Source organism: Macaca mulatta, chromosome 7 (assembly GCF_049350105.2).
Source record: "Macaca mulatta isolate MMU2019108-1 chromosome 7, T2T-MMU8v2.0, whole genome shotgun sequence".
Classification (NCBI taxonomy): Eukaryota; Metazoa; Chordata; class Mammalia; order Primates; family Cercopithecidae; genus Macaca; species Macaca mulatta.
Genome location: NC_133412.1, coordinates 144,846,193 through 144,860,203, shown reverse-complemented (window position 1 = coordinate 144,860,203; position 14,011 = coordinate 144,846,193). Strand labels below are relative to the sequence as shown.

General features: G+C 40.1%; 1 protein-coding gene across 39 annotated transcripts in view; it reads right to left on the bottom strand.

Annotated features, from left to right (window-relative positions):
• SIPA1L1 (signal induced proliferation associated 1 like 1) overlaps positions 1 to 14,011 on the bottom strand; it is a 409,230-nt gene that overhangs the window by 29,786 nt on the left and 365,433 nt on the right. For 27 of the 39 annotated variants that reach the window (XM_077937707.1, XM_077937717.1, XM_077937723.1 and 24 more), the window contains 3 exons: positions 9,629 to 9,775; positions 6,267 to 6,391; positions 3,431 to 3,549 (listed from right to left, as the gene is read on the bottom strand). In XM_077937707.1, the coding sequence (XP_077793833.1) occupies positions 3,431 to 3,549; positions 6,267 to 6,391; positions 9,629 to 9,775 (391 nt within the window). 39 annotated transcript variants of the gene reach the window in all.

Sequence of the window (14,011 nt, the reverse complement as noted above, 5' to 3'; positions counted from 1 at the left end):
TCCCAGCACTTTGGGAGGCCAGGGTAGGTGGATTGCTTCAGCTCAGGAGTTCAAGACCAGTCTCGGTAACACAGCAAAACCCCATTTCTACAAAAAATTCAAAAATTAGCCAGGCGTGGTGGTGCCTGCCTGTAGTCCCAGTTATACAGGAGGCTGAGGTGGCAGGATCACCTGAACCCGGGAGGTTGAGGCTACGGTGAGCTGAGATTATGCCACTGCACTGCATTCCAGCCTGGGTGACAGAGCGATACCTTGCCTCAAAAAAAAAAAAAAAAAAAAAAAAAAAAAAAAAAAAAAAAAAGAAAAGAATAAAGTTGGATCCTTACCACATAGAAAAATAAACTCACAAATGATCAAAGATCTAAATGTGAAAGCTAAAACTATAAATCTCTTACAAGAAAACATGTGTAAGTCTTCGGGACCTCCAGTTATAAAACGGTTTCTTAGCTATGACAACAAAAACATATGAAACAAAATAAAAAAATAAATTGGACGTCATAAAAATTTAAAACTTTTGTGCTTCAAATAGCCCAATTACACAATGGGCAAATGATTCGAATAGTCATTTCTCAAAAAAACAAAAAACAAAACACAAACGTCCAACAAGCACATCAAAAAATATTCAATATCATTAGTTATTAGGGAAATATGAATCAAAACCACAATGAGATGCCACTTTGGCTATAATCAAAAAGCCAGATGATAATGAATGTTGGCAATGTTGGGAATATAAAATGGGGTGGTAACTATGGGAAAATAGTTGCAATTCTATGTTAGTATATACCCAAGAGAAATAAAAATGCATGTTTCATTGTACATGGATGTTTACAGCCGAATTATTCATAATAGTCAAAAAGTAAAACAAACAAAAAATCCAAATGTCCATCAACTAATACATGGATTAAAAAATAGGGTATATCCATAAAATCGAATATTACTCAGCTATGAAAGGGAATGAAATACTGATTCATGCTACATGGATGAATCTTGGGAACATAATCAGCGAAAGAAGCCAGGCTCAAAAGGCCACATATTGTATAATTTCATTGTATGAAATGTCCAGAGTAGGCAAATCCAGAGAGAGAAACTGGTGACTGTCTAGGTCTTTGAGGGGATGACAAGCAGTCGGTGGTGGTGATGGAAATGCCCAGGAATCAGGTGGTGCTGGCTGCACAACTCTGAATACGCTGCTAAAAACCACTCAATGGTATATTTTAAATGGGTAAATACAATGGTATATTTTAAATGGGTAAATACTATGGTATGTGAATTATATCTCAATTTAAAAAGTGTATGGAACTCTTTCCATATGCTGGCTTAGATGCTTAGAAAGAACATTTTATAGAATTTCCCAAAGAAATAAGAATTTAAAAGATATCTGAATAAAGTAATATTTTAAATCAGAGGGAGGCAGGAAGTCCGGATGATGGAGATTAAGAGAAAAGAACAGAGAAGGAACTGTGTGTGTGCATGTGTTTGTGTGTGTGTCTTTTGGTGGAGGAAGGAGCAGGCTCTTCATTGGCTAAGGGGAGGGGCAGGAGTAGGATATGCCAGTTTCTTTCTTTCTTTCTTTCTTTCTTTCTTTCTTTCTTTCTTTCTTTCTTTCTTTTTTTTTTCTGACAGAGTCTTGCTCTGTTGCCCAGGCTGGAGTGCAGTGGCATGATCTCAGCTCACTGCAACCTCTGCCTCCTGGGTTCAAGCGATTCTCCTGTTTCAGCCTCCAGAGGAGCTGGGACTACAGGTGTGTGCCACCACACCTGGCTAATTTCTTGTATTTTTAGTAGAGACGGTTTCATCATATTGGCCAGGCTGGTCTCGAACTCCTGACCTCAAGTGATCCACCTGCCTCAGCCTCCCAAAGTGCCAGGATTACAGGGGTAAGCCACCGCACCCAGCCACCAGTTTCACCTCAAAGTGAAACATCTCTTCCCCTTGAAAAAAGAATCAATCCCAGTTACTTTATTGGTGTTACTCTAGCTTTCCTCAATAACAACTTACTAAGTGCTGTAATAAAACCTTCATTTATTCTTAATAGGACAGAACTTCTTTAGCTCCAGACCTGTGCTGGGAAATCTGGTGACCCTTAGTCATGTGTGGCTACTGAGTACTTCTAACATGGCTGGTTTGAATTGAGATGTACCAAGAGTGTAAAGTATATAATACATTTCTACAGAAACATAATGGGAACTATGCATGTAATATTAAATTTTCTAGTAGCCAAATTTTAAAAAGTAGAAAAGAAACATGTGAAATTAATTTTAATAATATATTTTATCTAGCCCAACCTGTCCAAAATATTATTTTATCATGTAATCAGTATAAAAATTATTAATGAGGAGAAATTTATAGATCAGTTGGGATAATCTATCATTTACAAGTAGAATTGTGACAATATCACATTGTCACAACTTGTCTCAGTAAATATTTTCCTCATAGAAAGATTCTGCTCAGTAGGCTGGGTGCAGTGAGCTGAGTTCGCGCCACCGCACCCCAGCCTGGGCGACAGAGCGAGACTCCATCTCATAATAAAAAAAAAAAAAAAAAAAGAAAGATTTTCCTCAGCAAATCTTTTTCTTCAGAGCAAAGTGCAGGGCATGCTCACTCTCCCTTGTTTTTTTTGGCTCAATATTCATTTTTCTACAGCAAAACTTACATGCATCTCTCATTTAAAGTTCTCTGGGCATCTTCCATAGTGAACTAGTAAGCATGAAATACAGTATTTCCTCATTCTATAGAATGACGTGAATATAAACATACACATTCCAGTGAACAGACACACCAAGGAAATCAACCGCATGGGGAGGGCGTCCCATCCCATTAGCAGTATCAGGGAAGAAGAGTGAGGAAAAAAAAGAATAAGAGGGGGGTTGGAGAATGATAACCTCATATTCCCAATTTTACTGTAAGTGAGAAGGAAGTGTGTATTACTATAGCAAAAGGATGAAATGTGTATGGCTATGAAAGATAAGAGAAGCGGTAGAGGAGGCACAGGGGAAGCTGTCTGTCTCCTATTCCTCCTTTACTGCAGCAGAGTCAAAGATATGGTTGGAGCATCAGTCCTGCTGGAGTCCTCCCATGGCTGGAGCAGGACTGACACTCTAACCACATCTCATGCTTGCAATTGTGTAAGCAAAAAAAAATCCACTTCTAATACATTTCCATTCCTAACATTCCAGGATTGTTAGTGATTGAATCAGATGACCAGACCTGTGGGTGTGGCAGAAGCACAGCAATGAGGAATTACAATTTATCTCAAAGCAATCGAAAGGCCATAGCAGCAGAAACTGCAAGGCCATGGCAGCAAACGACCACCCTTTGCCAGAATGATTTCCTCTTTGGCCATGTAGAGAAAACAGCAGAGCATTTTCACAGTGCAAGGAAGGTACACTGCTAGTAATCTAATATTTTTTAAAGTTTACAGTTAACTTACATGCCCTTGTTTGTTTGGAGACAAATGAACCACTGGATCCTGCCGCATTAATCTCCCACTGGGGCTCTCTCGGAAAGCTGGCAGTACCTTTGATACTGCTGGGAGATGGCATGTTGGCTCTGGAATACAGCATAGGACATTATGGTGCAGGCACTAAGCAGAAACAAGCACATGGTGACAAATGAAGATGGCTTGCCATTGCATCTTTCAGTTCACTGACCAGCAAACTCTGCATTTCAGCAGTAAGCTTGTTAAGAGTCTATATGATAGACAGCAGGTCAGAAACTTAAGTGGCTGATGGATAAAGCTTGCAGCTGGTGACAACTTGTCACATCATACACATTAGCATAGCCAAGTACCACCAAACCAAAGGCCATGAACAACGCAGCAAAGTTCAGAATCAACTTTTGGTTTGGGGGGAAAAATTTGGATTATATGAATTAAATTTATGAAATTCATTCATTGCCAAGTGTGGCTAACCTAGCTTGGTCTACATTACCTAGACAGGCATGGATGCAATCACGTGTTACTTACCATGACACTTTGGAAATATTTTACCTGTATATTCATGCTGCTCGAGGACAAAAGAATTGAAATCCTGAGGTCCTCTATAACTGTAAGCTGAGCACAACAGAAAAGACACACAGCAACTAGTTTACTTAAAACAATTGCTTCCTTTGGGACTCCAAGCTGGCGTTCAAGATGGGGTTCCAAAAGTGAGAGATAAAGAACTTATCCTCCATAACACCACTACAGCTAATAGCAAGAATCCTGGGCCTCTGAAACACCCTTCCTAACACGTAGAGGACAGGGCAAAATACTCCTTGACTCTGACTCTCGACCATTTCCAAAAGCAGAGGCAGAAAAGCAAACAGCCATAAGGGTAAGTGAGCCAAGTCAGTAAGTTAAACTCCTGTCTCCACTGTCAGGAGGGTACCTGTTGATACAATACACTGATGCCTAACCAATAAGAACCTCGTAAACATTCTCAATCAGTGCAAGTCATTAGAGAATGCTGTTCTTATAAACTGAGTAGAGAAAGGTCAGCCCATTATATACTCAATATTGGGTACTGAGTAATAAAAATGCAACAATTATTTTTCTTGACTTCTCCCTGGAATGGCTTATACCAGCTAAGCCTTCTGATTCCGTCTGATGTGCCAGTTAGGAAAGGCTGGGTTATTTTTCTGGAATGCTGGGATATCAAAAATTATTTTTAAAATTATTTTAACATTTTATTTGAAGGGTTGGATTTTCAACGGTGAAAGGCCACCACTTGGACCTCTTGTACTGTGGTGAAAGGCTTCTTTGGCAGACTTCAGGGGTATCTTATTTTTAAAAAAGGTATACCTTATGAAAAAGATAAACAAATACGTTTTAAAAATTCACCTACATTCATTTTTAAGTCTTATCTATTAAGAGTGGGATGCCACTAAAGTAAAGTGGATGCAGGGAAAAAAAGAACAGAGGGAGGTTAGTGTGAGAGAATGAACAGGGGTCTAGGAAGAACCTTGTAATTACCCTTTCCATCCCTTCTCACACTGTGTGACTTCCCGAGTGTGGCAGGCATGACACTGCACGCCTCACAAAGGGCTTGCTGGCAGCCTTGTTCAAAGCCTGCACCAGGAGCCAAAAAAAGTTGCTAAAGTCATGCTGAAGAAGGGATCCTTTTCACATGTGTCATTACCATCTCAACGGTATCAAAACATATGGGATTTAAAACATTCTGTCAAGAGTAGAAAAGCAGATCAGAATATGCTCAGGTTTTCTGTGTGGGGGTGGGTGGGATAAGAGTAGAGAATGACAGATGGCTTCAATAACAAGGCACATCTCACTGAAGCTACTGGAACAAAGCATATCTTCAGAACCTAGGAACTCCATTTCTCTTCCTCAACCCCTGTCTTGGTGGAATACATCTCCACTCCTTGCCATGTCCATGGTTAGTACATTTACTCGGGCACAGTCATTAAAACAGGACAGAACAATGAATTTGCAGAGAAGATTAACAGATGGGTCTTGTCTTATAAGGTTATCCTTTTCAGTCCTGAAATGTACACCTTTTTTATCCTACATTGATGCAACTAGAGATTAAATAAAGGAGGAAAAAATCCAACAGTCTAACAATCTAGATTCACGTTAATGATGCATCAACTGCGTTGGTACCAAATCCCTGAGGCTCCTGTGTTGAAAATCTTGTTTCATGGCAAAATGTTATTGTATCAACTAGTGTTATGGTATCATTGTGAAACAACACATATATAGAAAGAAAGAGCTATGCAGTAGAAATCCGGGCGCGAGCTTGCTAATGCAAATCTCTTCCACCCAGCTGTTTCGTACTGCTAAGACATTTCCTTAGCTGACAGCTTAATAGCAGAGTGAGAAGAATTTTTTTTAAAAGCACATCAGGGAGGAAAGAGATTCTAAGCAAGCTACAGATATGACTAAACAATAATTGTATTTCTTTCCCACTTTGTTCATAGTCTTGTTTTTTAACTTGACATGAAGTATACCAAGCAATCTCTCAAGGTACTTATTCTAGGCAAAAACAAATTAACAAGGAGGGGGAAGGCACTTAGTTTGGTAGTCTGGTGTTTTAATTTAGGTGCTGAAAATAATTCCTATCCCCTTTTCACTTTTGAATTTGGGGTCACTTAGAATTCCTTTTCTCTTAGGTCTTATTTATTGCTTTCACTTATACATAATCTAAGAGACTTAATTCTAATTCATATTTATTAACTAGGGCTGTCTTTTATAAAAATGTTTTGATAACATCATCAAGAGGTGACCTAAGTCACCTTGTAAAAGCACTTGCTTCTTGTAGAAATTGATTACTTACCCATCTGGTCAGCAATGCTATCCTCACTTCTTTGCCAGCTAGGTGTGGATTTTCCGCTGCCACCGATATCTGACTGGGTGTTCTGTCTGTCAATGGAGGCCGGGGATCTACGGCTCACTCCAAACCTGTGGTGATTTCCGCAAAGGCAAAGACAACATCAGGGACCTTACCCATGAGGGGAAGGCAGTCCTGGGTGTAATGAACTAAATTTTAATGACAGGCACTACTGGTTTTTGCTTACGTGTCTGTACTTGTATACACACCCTGGTTTGTGTTTATGTGGGTGTGGAAATGTGTATGTTGTGGTCAATACACACCACTCTGCTCAAAAAGGTATGAATGCTATGTAAACAAACTTGTAACAATGAGGGCAGAAGCCATTAGGACTGAGCTAACCTAAGGTATGTAGTGTAAGAAACCAAAATTTTCTAAGCCCTCGTACAGCCAAGTTCAGACTTATTCACAGCCAAAAGAAAAAGTTCACAATCTAAATATTAATGTTCCATATATATCTTCCAAATGGTATATTGTGGAGGTTTGTTCCTCTTAACTTTGTAGTTTACTAAATCATTAAGTCAGTGGTTCTTGGAACAAGTATTTTCTGAGTACTTGCTTTGTGGTCTGAAATACAAAGATTACTATCATTTAGATCATGTAGAAACCATGTTCAAACTGTATAAATTTTAAACTGCCTTTGGGAAGGGCAATTTGGAAGCAGGTAAACTGGCAAAAAATAAAGGCAAATGTTTATTTCTGGAAAGAACATTTAGCTATTTAGTGAGCCAGTTTTATTTTTCCCTTTGTAAAATAATAATACATGCTTAATTAAAGCATATGCCTTGACTAGCAATATCAACAAATTAAATACTGACTGAGCCCATGAAAAAGTGCCAGAGTGTAGAATTTAAACATTCATATGGAAATTTACTAATTTATATGTGGTTACTAATGAACTTATGCATAATCTACACAATAAAAGACCAAACAGGGGCTAGGAGCAGTGGCTCACGCCTGTAATCCCAGCATTTTGGGAGGCAGAGACAGGAGGATCACTTGAGGACAAGAGTCGAGACCTGCCTCGGCTACAGTGTGAGACCCCAGGCTCTACAAAAAATAAAAACATTAGCCGGGGGTGGTGGCCACTACAGTCCCAGTTACTCAGGAGGCTGAGGTGGGAGGATGGCTTGAGATGGGCCTGGAGGAACTGATGCTCGTGGGTGTCTCCTTGCTATAGGCTGATACGTGTATGGGTAAAACCAGGAAGTAGCACACCGGAAAGGCAGGAGATAAACAATAGGAAGACCTGGGGCCAAGTTCCAACCCCCACCAAACATGACTGAACAAAGTCACTGAATTTTTGCCTCAATTTATGTGTAAAAACGGCAATTTCATTATAAGAATCCAAGGAGAAAAATCTATATAAAGCATCTGCAAAGTAGAAGGGGCTAGAAAAACATTTATCTTAATAAAACTCATTTTTTTTTTTTTTTTTGAGACGGAGTCTCACTCTGGCCCCCAGGCTGGAGTGCAGTGGCGCAATCTTGGCTCACTTCAAGCTCCGCCTCCCGGGTTCACGCCATTCTCCTGCCTCAGACTCCTGAGCAGCTGGGACTATAGGTGCCCGCCACCATGCCTGGCTAATTTTTTGTATTTTTAGTAGAGACAGGGTTTCACCGTGTTAGTCAGGATGGTCTCGATCTCCTGACCTCGTGATCCACCTGCCTCGGCCTCCTAAAGTGTTAGGATTACAGGTGTGAGCCACCGCGCCCAGCCAATAAAACTCTTATTATATCATCTCCCCAGTTACTGTTTCACAAATGCTTTTCATTTACATACCCCATCACAAGGCTCACTAAGCAAAGCTATCTCACATACTGATGTAGCATTTATTAAAAATAAAATCCTTGATTTAGGAAAACTTCTAATTGGTTAAAGTGGTCATTTAAAAAAATGACTCACAATTACACTTTTCGCCATCTCCTCCCTAAGGGTCCTTGTTTCATTCACAAGAGTAAATATACCTATTTGTGATCCTATTCTAAATTTTTACTAAGACTTTTTTAAAAGGCATGGAGATGCAAGTAAGAAATGGATTCTAATCATGCTTTTACTTTTTTATTTTTTAAGAGACAGGCCTATGTTGTCCAGGCTGGACTCATATTCCTGGCCTTAAGGGACCTTCTCCTGCCTTAGCCTATCAAGTATCTGGGACCACAGTGCCCAGCTTGCTTTTATTTTTTGGTAACAGTATAAACTTTTAAACCTCTGAACCTTTTAAACCTCTGAACTTAAAGCTGGACATTTTTCTGGCCCTTTGGTTTTAAATAAACAATAAAGTAAGACTATCTGTAAACTCTGCTTTGGAAAACATTTTCATCTGATGAACTTTTAATTTCATTTCTCATATATGCCCCCATCCCCAATTTATTGTATGCCAGAGTATAAGGGATACCCAGTCCTGAGGAGCTAAGATAAAACTTGTTCTAAATTTTACTTGGTGCTGTTTTTGAAGAGCTTAATTGTTCTTTGTCCAGAGAAGCATTTAGTAGTTTAAGAGTCACACTTAGATTTGAAGGAGTTTTAAGTAATCATTTGGCTGACATATGAAACACATTCAGTGACCAAGGACTCTGCCTCATGAGGTCATCCAGTTCTTTCCAGGGCAGGCTGACAGCTTTGAAATATTTTCCTCAAAATAGGCTGGACCCTTCTTCTCTGTAACTTTCATTTACTGGCCTCAGTTGTCCTCACAGACAAGTATGATCCCCAATCTAAGAGTGCTGGAAGAAAGCTACTGTGGCTTCCTCACCTCCATATAATTCTCATCCTCAGCTTGCACATCATCAGTTCTTTCTCCCACATGGTCTCCGAGCTCCTCATTTACCTGGGCCCTCTCTTTGGATCTGCCCTGCCTGGTCGGAATTCCTCAAAGTGTGTGGTCCAGAAGTAAATCTCCAAGGAGGGTGGAACAGGCCCTGTGTCTTTTCAACAGTTTTGCTTTTTAACTCCCTCTTATTCCCATCCTAAACTTGTACAGGTGTTGTTTCCACTTTGGAGTAAATAAGAAGTGACAAAATCTGAACTGTAAAACTAAACAATATATATAATGGACTAACTAATGCAATTTGATTTCTTTGCCACTGAGTTCTTCGTAGAGGCTAGATGATGATAAACTACCTAAGAAGTAGTTTAAACCAGCCATGAAGCCATTTTTCTATCTGGATTATTAACTACATTTTCTCTTTTGTTTGTCTACAAATTGATCAAGGCTGGCTGAATGGAAGTCATTTTACATGTCTGAGTACAGATGAAAGAAATGACGCCAACAGGGACCACGTACAACGGGACAAACGCATACCTACCCTTCAGGCATGGACTTCTGCCTGTAAGTGCCCCCCACAGAACCAGTGTCACTGGATGAAGACAGGTTGCTAGGGGAGTTCCGACACTGGGATCTTGCTAAAGCCATGGATGAGACCGTCACATAGATGTCCGAACCAGGAGACAGCCTGCATGTGCAATACAAAAACACGAAGTCAACAATTCAAAGGGAAAATCCCAAGGCAATGCATGATGGATAAAATCATATAAATGTGACAAAAACAGTGACTTCATGGAGATAGTGAAAATGAAGCCAGCTGGAAGCCTACAAAAGAAACTTCCCCATAAAATGACTCCCTCAGGGAACAGCTGGAAAACTGCCTTGGGCGGGGGAGGGGGGGTGGGTGTCAAAAAATAAAGGGGAAAAAAGATCTAGAAAACATGTATGCTTCCAAAAGCTGCCAGAATTCAATGGGCTAAATTGCTTATGCAGTTTCCTAGTATGGCAGAGTAGAAGATAATTGAACCCAAGTGACATTAACATAGCAATTAATTCCAGTTTCTCACACTAGTCCTCCCAGAGTATATGACCATAGTAACACTGGTACATTTTTTGTATGCTTCTTTGTTTTCCAATTTTATTATTCACAGTCTGGAATGAATATTCAGATTTTGCTATTTAGTATTTATAATTTTGGTTGGTGGTAGTATCACCATACAAAAACCTCCATGAAAAAAATGCCTAAAACCACAGTTGGTGAATTTAACTAGAATTACTGAATATATATAATATTACAGTAGAAGTGTGCTCCACATGGGCACCTCATGTATCTGTTTCTAAAGTTACGGGTCCTTCACATTGCCAACTGGCTGTCAAGGCAGAAACCATAGCTTTGTGGTCAGGACAGACATATTTTTCCCCTCTACCTCCTCTACTCTAGTAGGCAACATGGCAACCACAGGGATATGAGTAAGTGACACTGTGCTGACAGTTGTGACTAGGTTTAAGCTAACCCTTAGTAACAATGGTATTTTATTTCAGAAGCAAATGCTGGCACAAATCACTTGACTCTTGTAGCAGGGGAGGTAATTTCCATTTTATAACTTAGGAAGTGAAATCTAAGTCATCGTTCAAGTTCACAACAAGCCAGGTCTCTAGACTCTAATTCCGCTGCACTCCATGCTAAACTACTGCTGTCCCCTAGAGAAGGCCTACATTTTTTTTTCTTAATAAGACAGTGTGCAATGGGTTTGCATGCTCAAACAATTTTGCGCATAAAGCTATCCTAAGGCAAGTCAAAGTTTTGAAGCCTTGAGACAGAAGCTGCTTCACCGGCAGAGGCCCTGTCCCACAGTGCCTCTTTATCTTCTGAGTAGGGCAGGATGGCGCCTCAGGTACAGGAGGCTGAGAAGCTTTGCTAATAGAAAAAGAATAAGGATAGATATTAAAAAGTACAACTCCCAAATTAATCCATGCCCAAGAGGCAGGTCTGACTTGAGAGCCCAGATTTGTCTCCGGCTGTCTCCTAAACATGTCGACTGGACACCCTTCACCAGCAATCCAAATCAGACCTTTTCAAGACTAACACATTTTATCCCACTCTCCAGCACCCCACACTGTCCTTCCTATATTTGTTATCTCAAGATAAACATCTTTTTTTTTTTTGTACTACATAATGGCTTTATTCACAGGACAACTTGAGACTGCAAGTCATGTGACTAGTCAAGCTAAACATGGTGAAGCCATTTTTTCCCCTTCCTCTTTCTTTACTTTCCATAGTTAATTAAGTTCAACCACTATTTACTGAGCACAAACTGTGTGTCAGGCACCCTGATGCTGGTCCTGAAAACACAAAGACAAAGAAGCTATCTAGTTTCCAACCTGCTGAAGGGCTTCTGAGTTCTCTCACCTGCAGCCTGGGTCAGTACAAGTGTCCCGATAGGTCTCTCAATTTCCAGGCTCTCCCCACCCCATTCCTCCAGCAGCCCCAACCCACCCTCTTCAGCAAGTCATCTGACTGCTAAAAGCCTATTCAAAGCTTCCCTTTGCCTATAGGATAGAGGACCAAATCCCCGAGACTCTCTTTAAGGCCTTGAACCATCTGACCAAACCCCATCCTCATCTCCACCCCCATTAATGGCTCCACACACCCTACATTCTAGAGACAGTTGAGGCGTCCCAGTTCTCAGACTCCACCCATTTACACTATTATTCATCTTTTTCTCTCTGCCTGGAATGCCTTCTTCCTTTGCTACTCACATAAAAAGGCCTGATTCCAACATCATCGCTCTGAATTCATAGATTAGAATCTCCTCAAATCCCATGACAGTCTGTTCTTTGCACCATTACACCATGTCATACAGAATGGTTATTTTATGTGTATTTGTCTCCCCTAATGTGAATTAAGACTCTGTTCTTAAGGGGCCAGGACTGAGCCTTATTTATCTTTACATCTCTGAGTGCTTAACATGTCTTTTGAATGAAGGAGAATCCTTATCAATGGTGTAGAAAAAGAAGAAGAAAAGGGGGATTCAGGACAAGTACCATAGTTATGTCAGATGCCCCAAGTCAGGAGTTCTCAACTATGATGGGGCTAGATCACCTGAACAACAGTTGGTCACTAATAATGAAGTGCCAAAATTTGTGAATAATTTAATAAAAGCAATTGTAACAGACTGAAAATTAATATGCCTTCTAAAATGCAAGAAAAAGGGATGGAGTTACAGGTGATAGAATTATATCTAAGCCCAGACACCCATGTGAGTATCATCAATCTTACATAATGATGGTGAGAGAACTTAGGACAACGCCTGTTCTAACTAGTGTGAAATGGGGCAAATAGGGAGACTTGGGATGTCAGTGTTCAGGAAATGTGGTGAGAAGAAAAAGAGGCAGGGTTTCTAAAGTCTTCCTGTTATCATTGTTGATCTCGCTGTTGCTATACAGACTGTGAGAAATATGGGCGAACCACCCACTGGCACTGTCATTAGGTTGCCAGGTCTCAAAGTAGGGTATGCGTGGGACAGGTATGGCGGGGCCACAGACTAGTGGGATACTAGCTCATCTCTACTTCAGGTAATGTGTTTTGATAAGAGAAAACAAAGACATTTATCTGGGTACCATAACATGGGTTTCTCTTTACTCTTTTCCACTGAGACATATTGCAAATTTCTCACTATTATTCTAAAGTAATTAATTGTGAAGTGATGTGAAAGGGGTAGGACTGGGAGGAGTTGGTTATGAAAAAGAAAACGAAGTAAGGCTTAAGGAATGACATGAATCCAAATGTAACAAAATACCACATTCCTTTCAACCTGAAGAGTTTGGCTCTTATACACACATAATAGAGAGAAACTTCAAATATAGTTTCATTTCATAGCTGCTTTGACTTTCTTACTGCAAAGGGGAGGAGGTGTTACAGAAAAACAGCAAAAAGGAGACAGCAGTGGCATGTTAACTCAGTGAAGATTAATGCAACGTGTAGGGGTCTGATGATTTTTTGACTTAGGGGTAGTAAACAAGTAATGCCAGTGAAGTATATTTACGGTAAACGTTGAAATGTTTATGCTTCTATGAGGAAGTTACAACCTAATTCCAAAGGAAAAGTCAAGATGTAACCTTTACATCTGCTTTTCTTACCCTGCTCTCCAAAACGTATATTAAGCTAAGATACCTCAGGCTAGTTCTCAACCTCAGCTTTCTTATTTGGCAAATGTATCAGAAAATTCTATTTGGTTACTGGAGTTATCCCAAAGTGAAAAAATAGCATTTTCAGAAGGCTGGCATTCATTCGCATCCCTCTTTTGCATTTATATAACTCAATAGTGGCTTTGTTTTCGGACTGTTCACACACATAGAGCAACTGATGGAATGCCACCCAAATGTTTTTATGACTCTAGATGTATGTATGGTAGGCAAAGAAAAAAATCACAATTAGCCCTTATTCTGATGACTTACTATTTTTTCCAAATACTCTGAATTTGATACTATCACACAAACATTATTTAAGAACAGACCTAGTGGGAGAGTGGGAGGCACTGCCGCCTGTCTGGGTACTGGCAGTCCACTTCTGCGGAGATAGCCTGAGGCTGATCGTTATTGGAAGTTGGGCTGATTGCTATCCTGCCACTTGGAAGAGGTGCTTCAAGAACTGGGAGTAGCACCTCTCACATTGGCTCACATAGGAAAACCAGCACACTGACCTCCTGGATCTCTGTCCATCCCAACCCACCTCACAAGTGTACTCTGTTTTAAGGGTTGCTGAGTCCAGTGAAGTTACAGCAAGATCACAAGTCTTTTCTTCTCTTTTGAGATAAATCCAGATCTTTCTGGTTAGTCTTAAAGAGCCCCAAATGTCTGATGTTAATGTCCCAATAGGTTTAGAGGACGAAGATTAATACCTCTTTCAATTGCTCTGAGATCT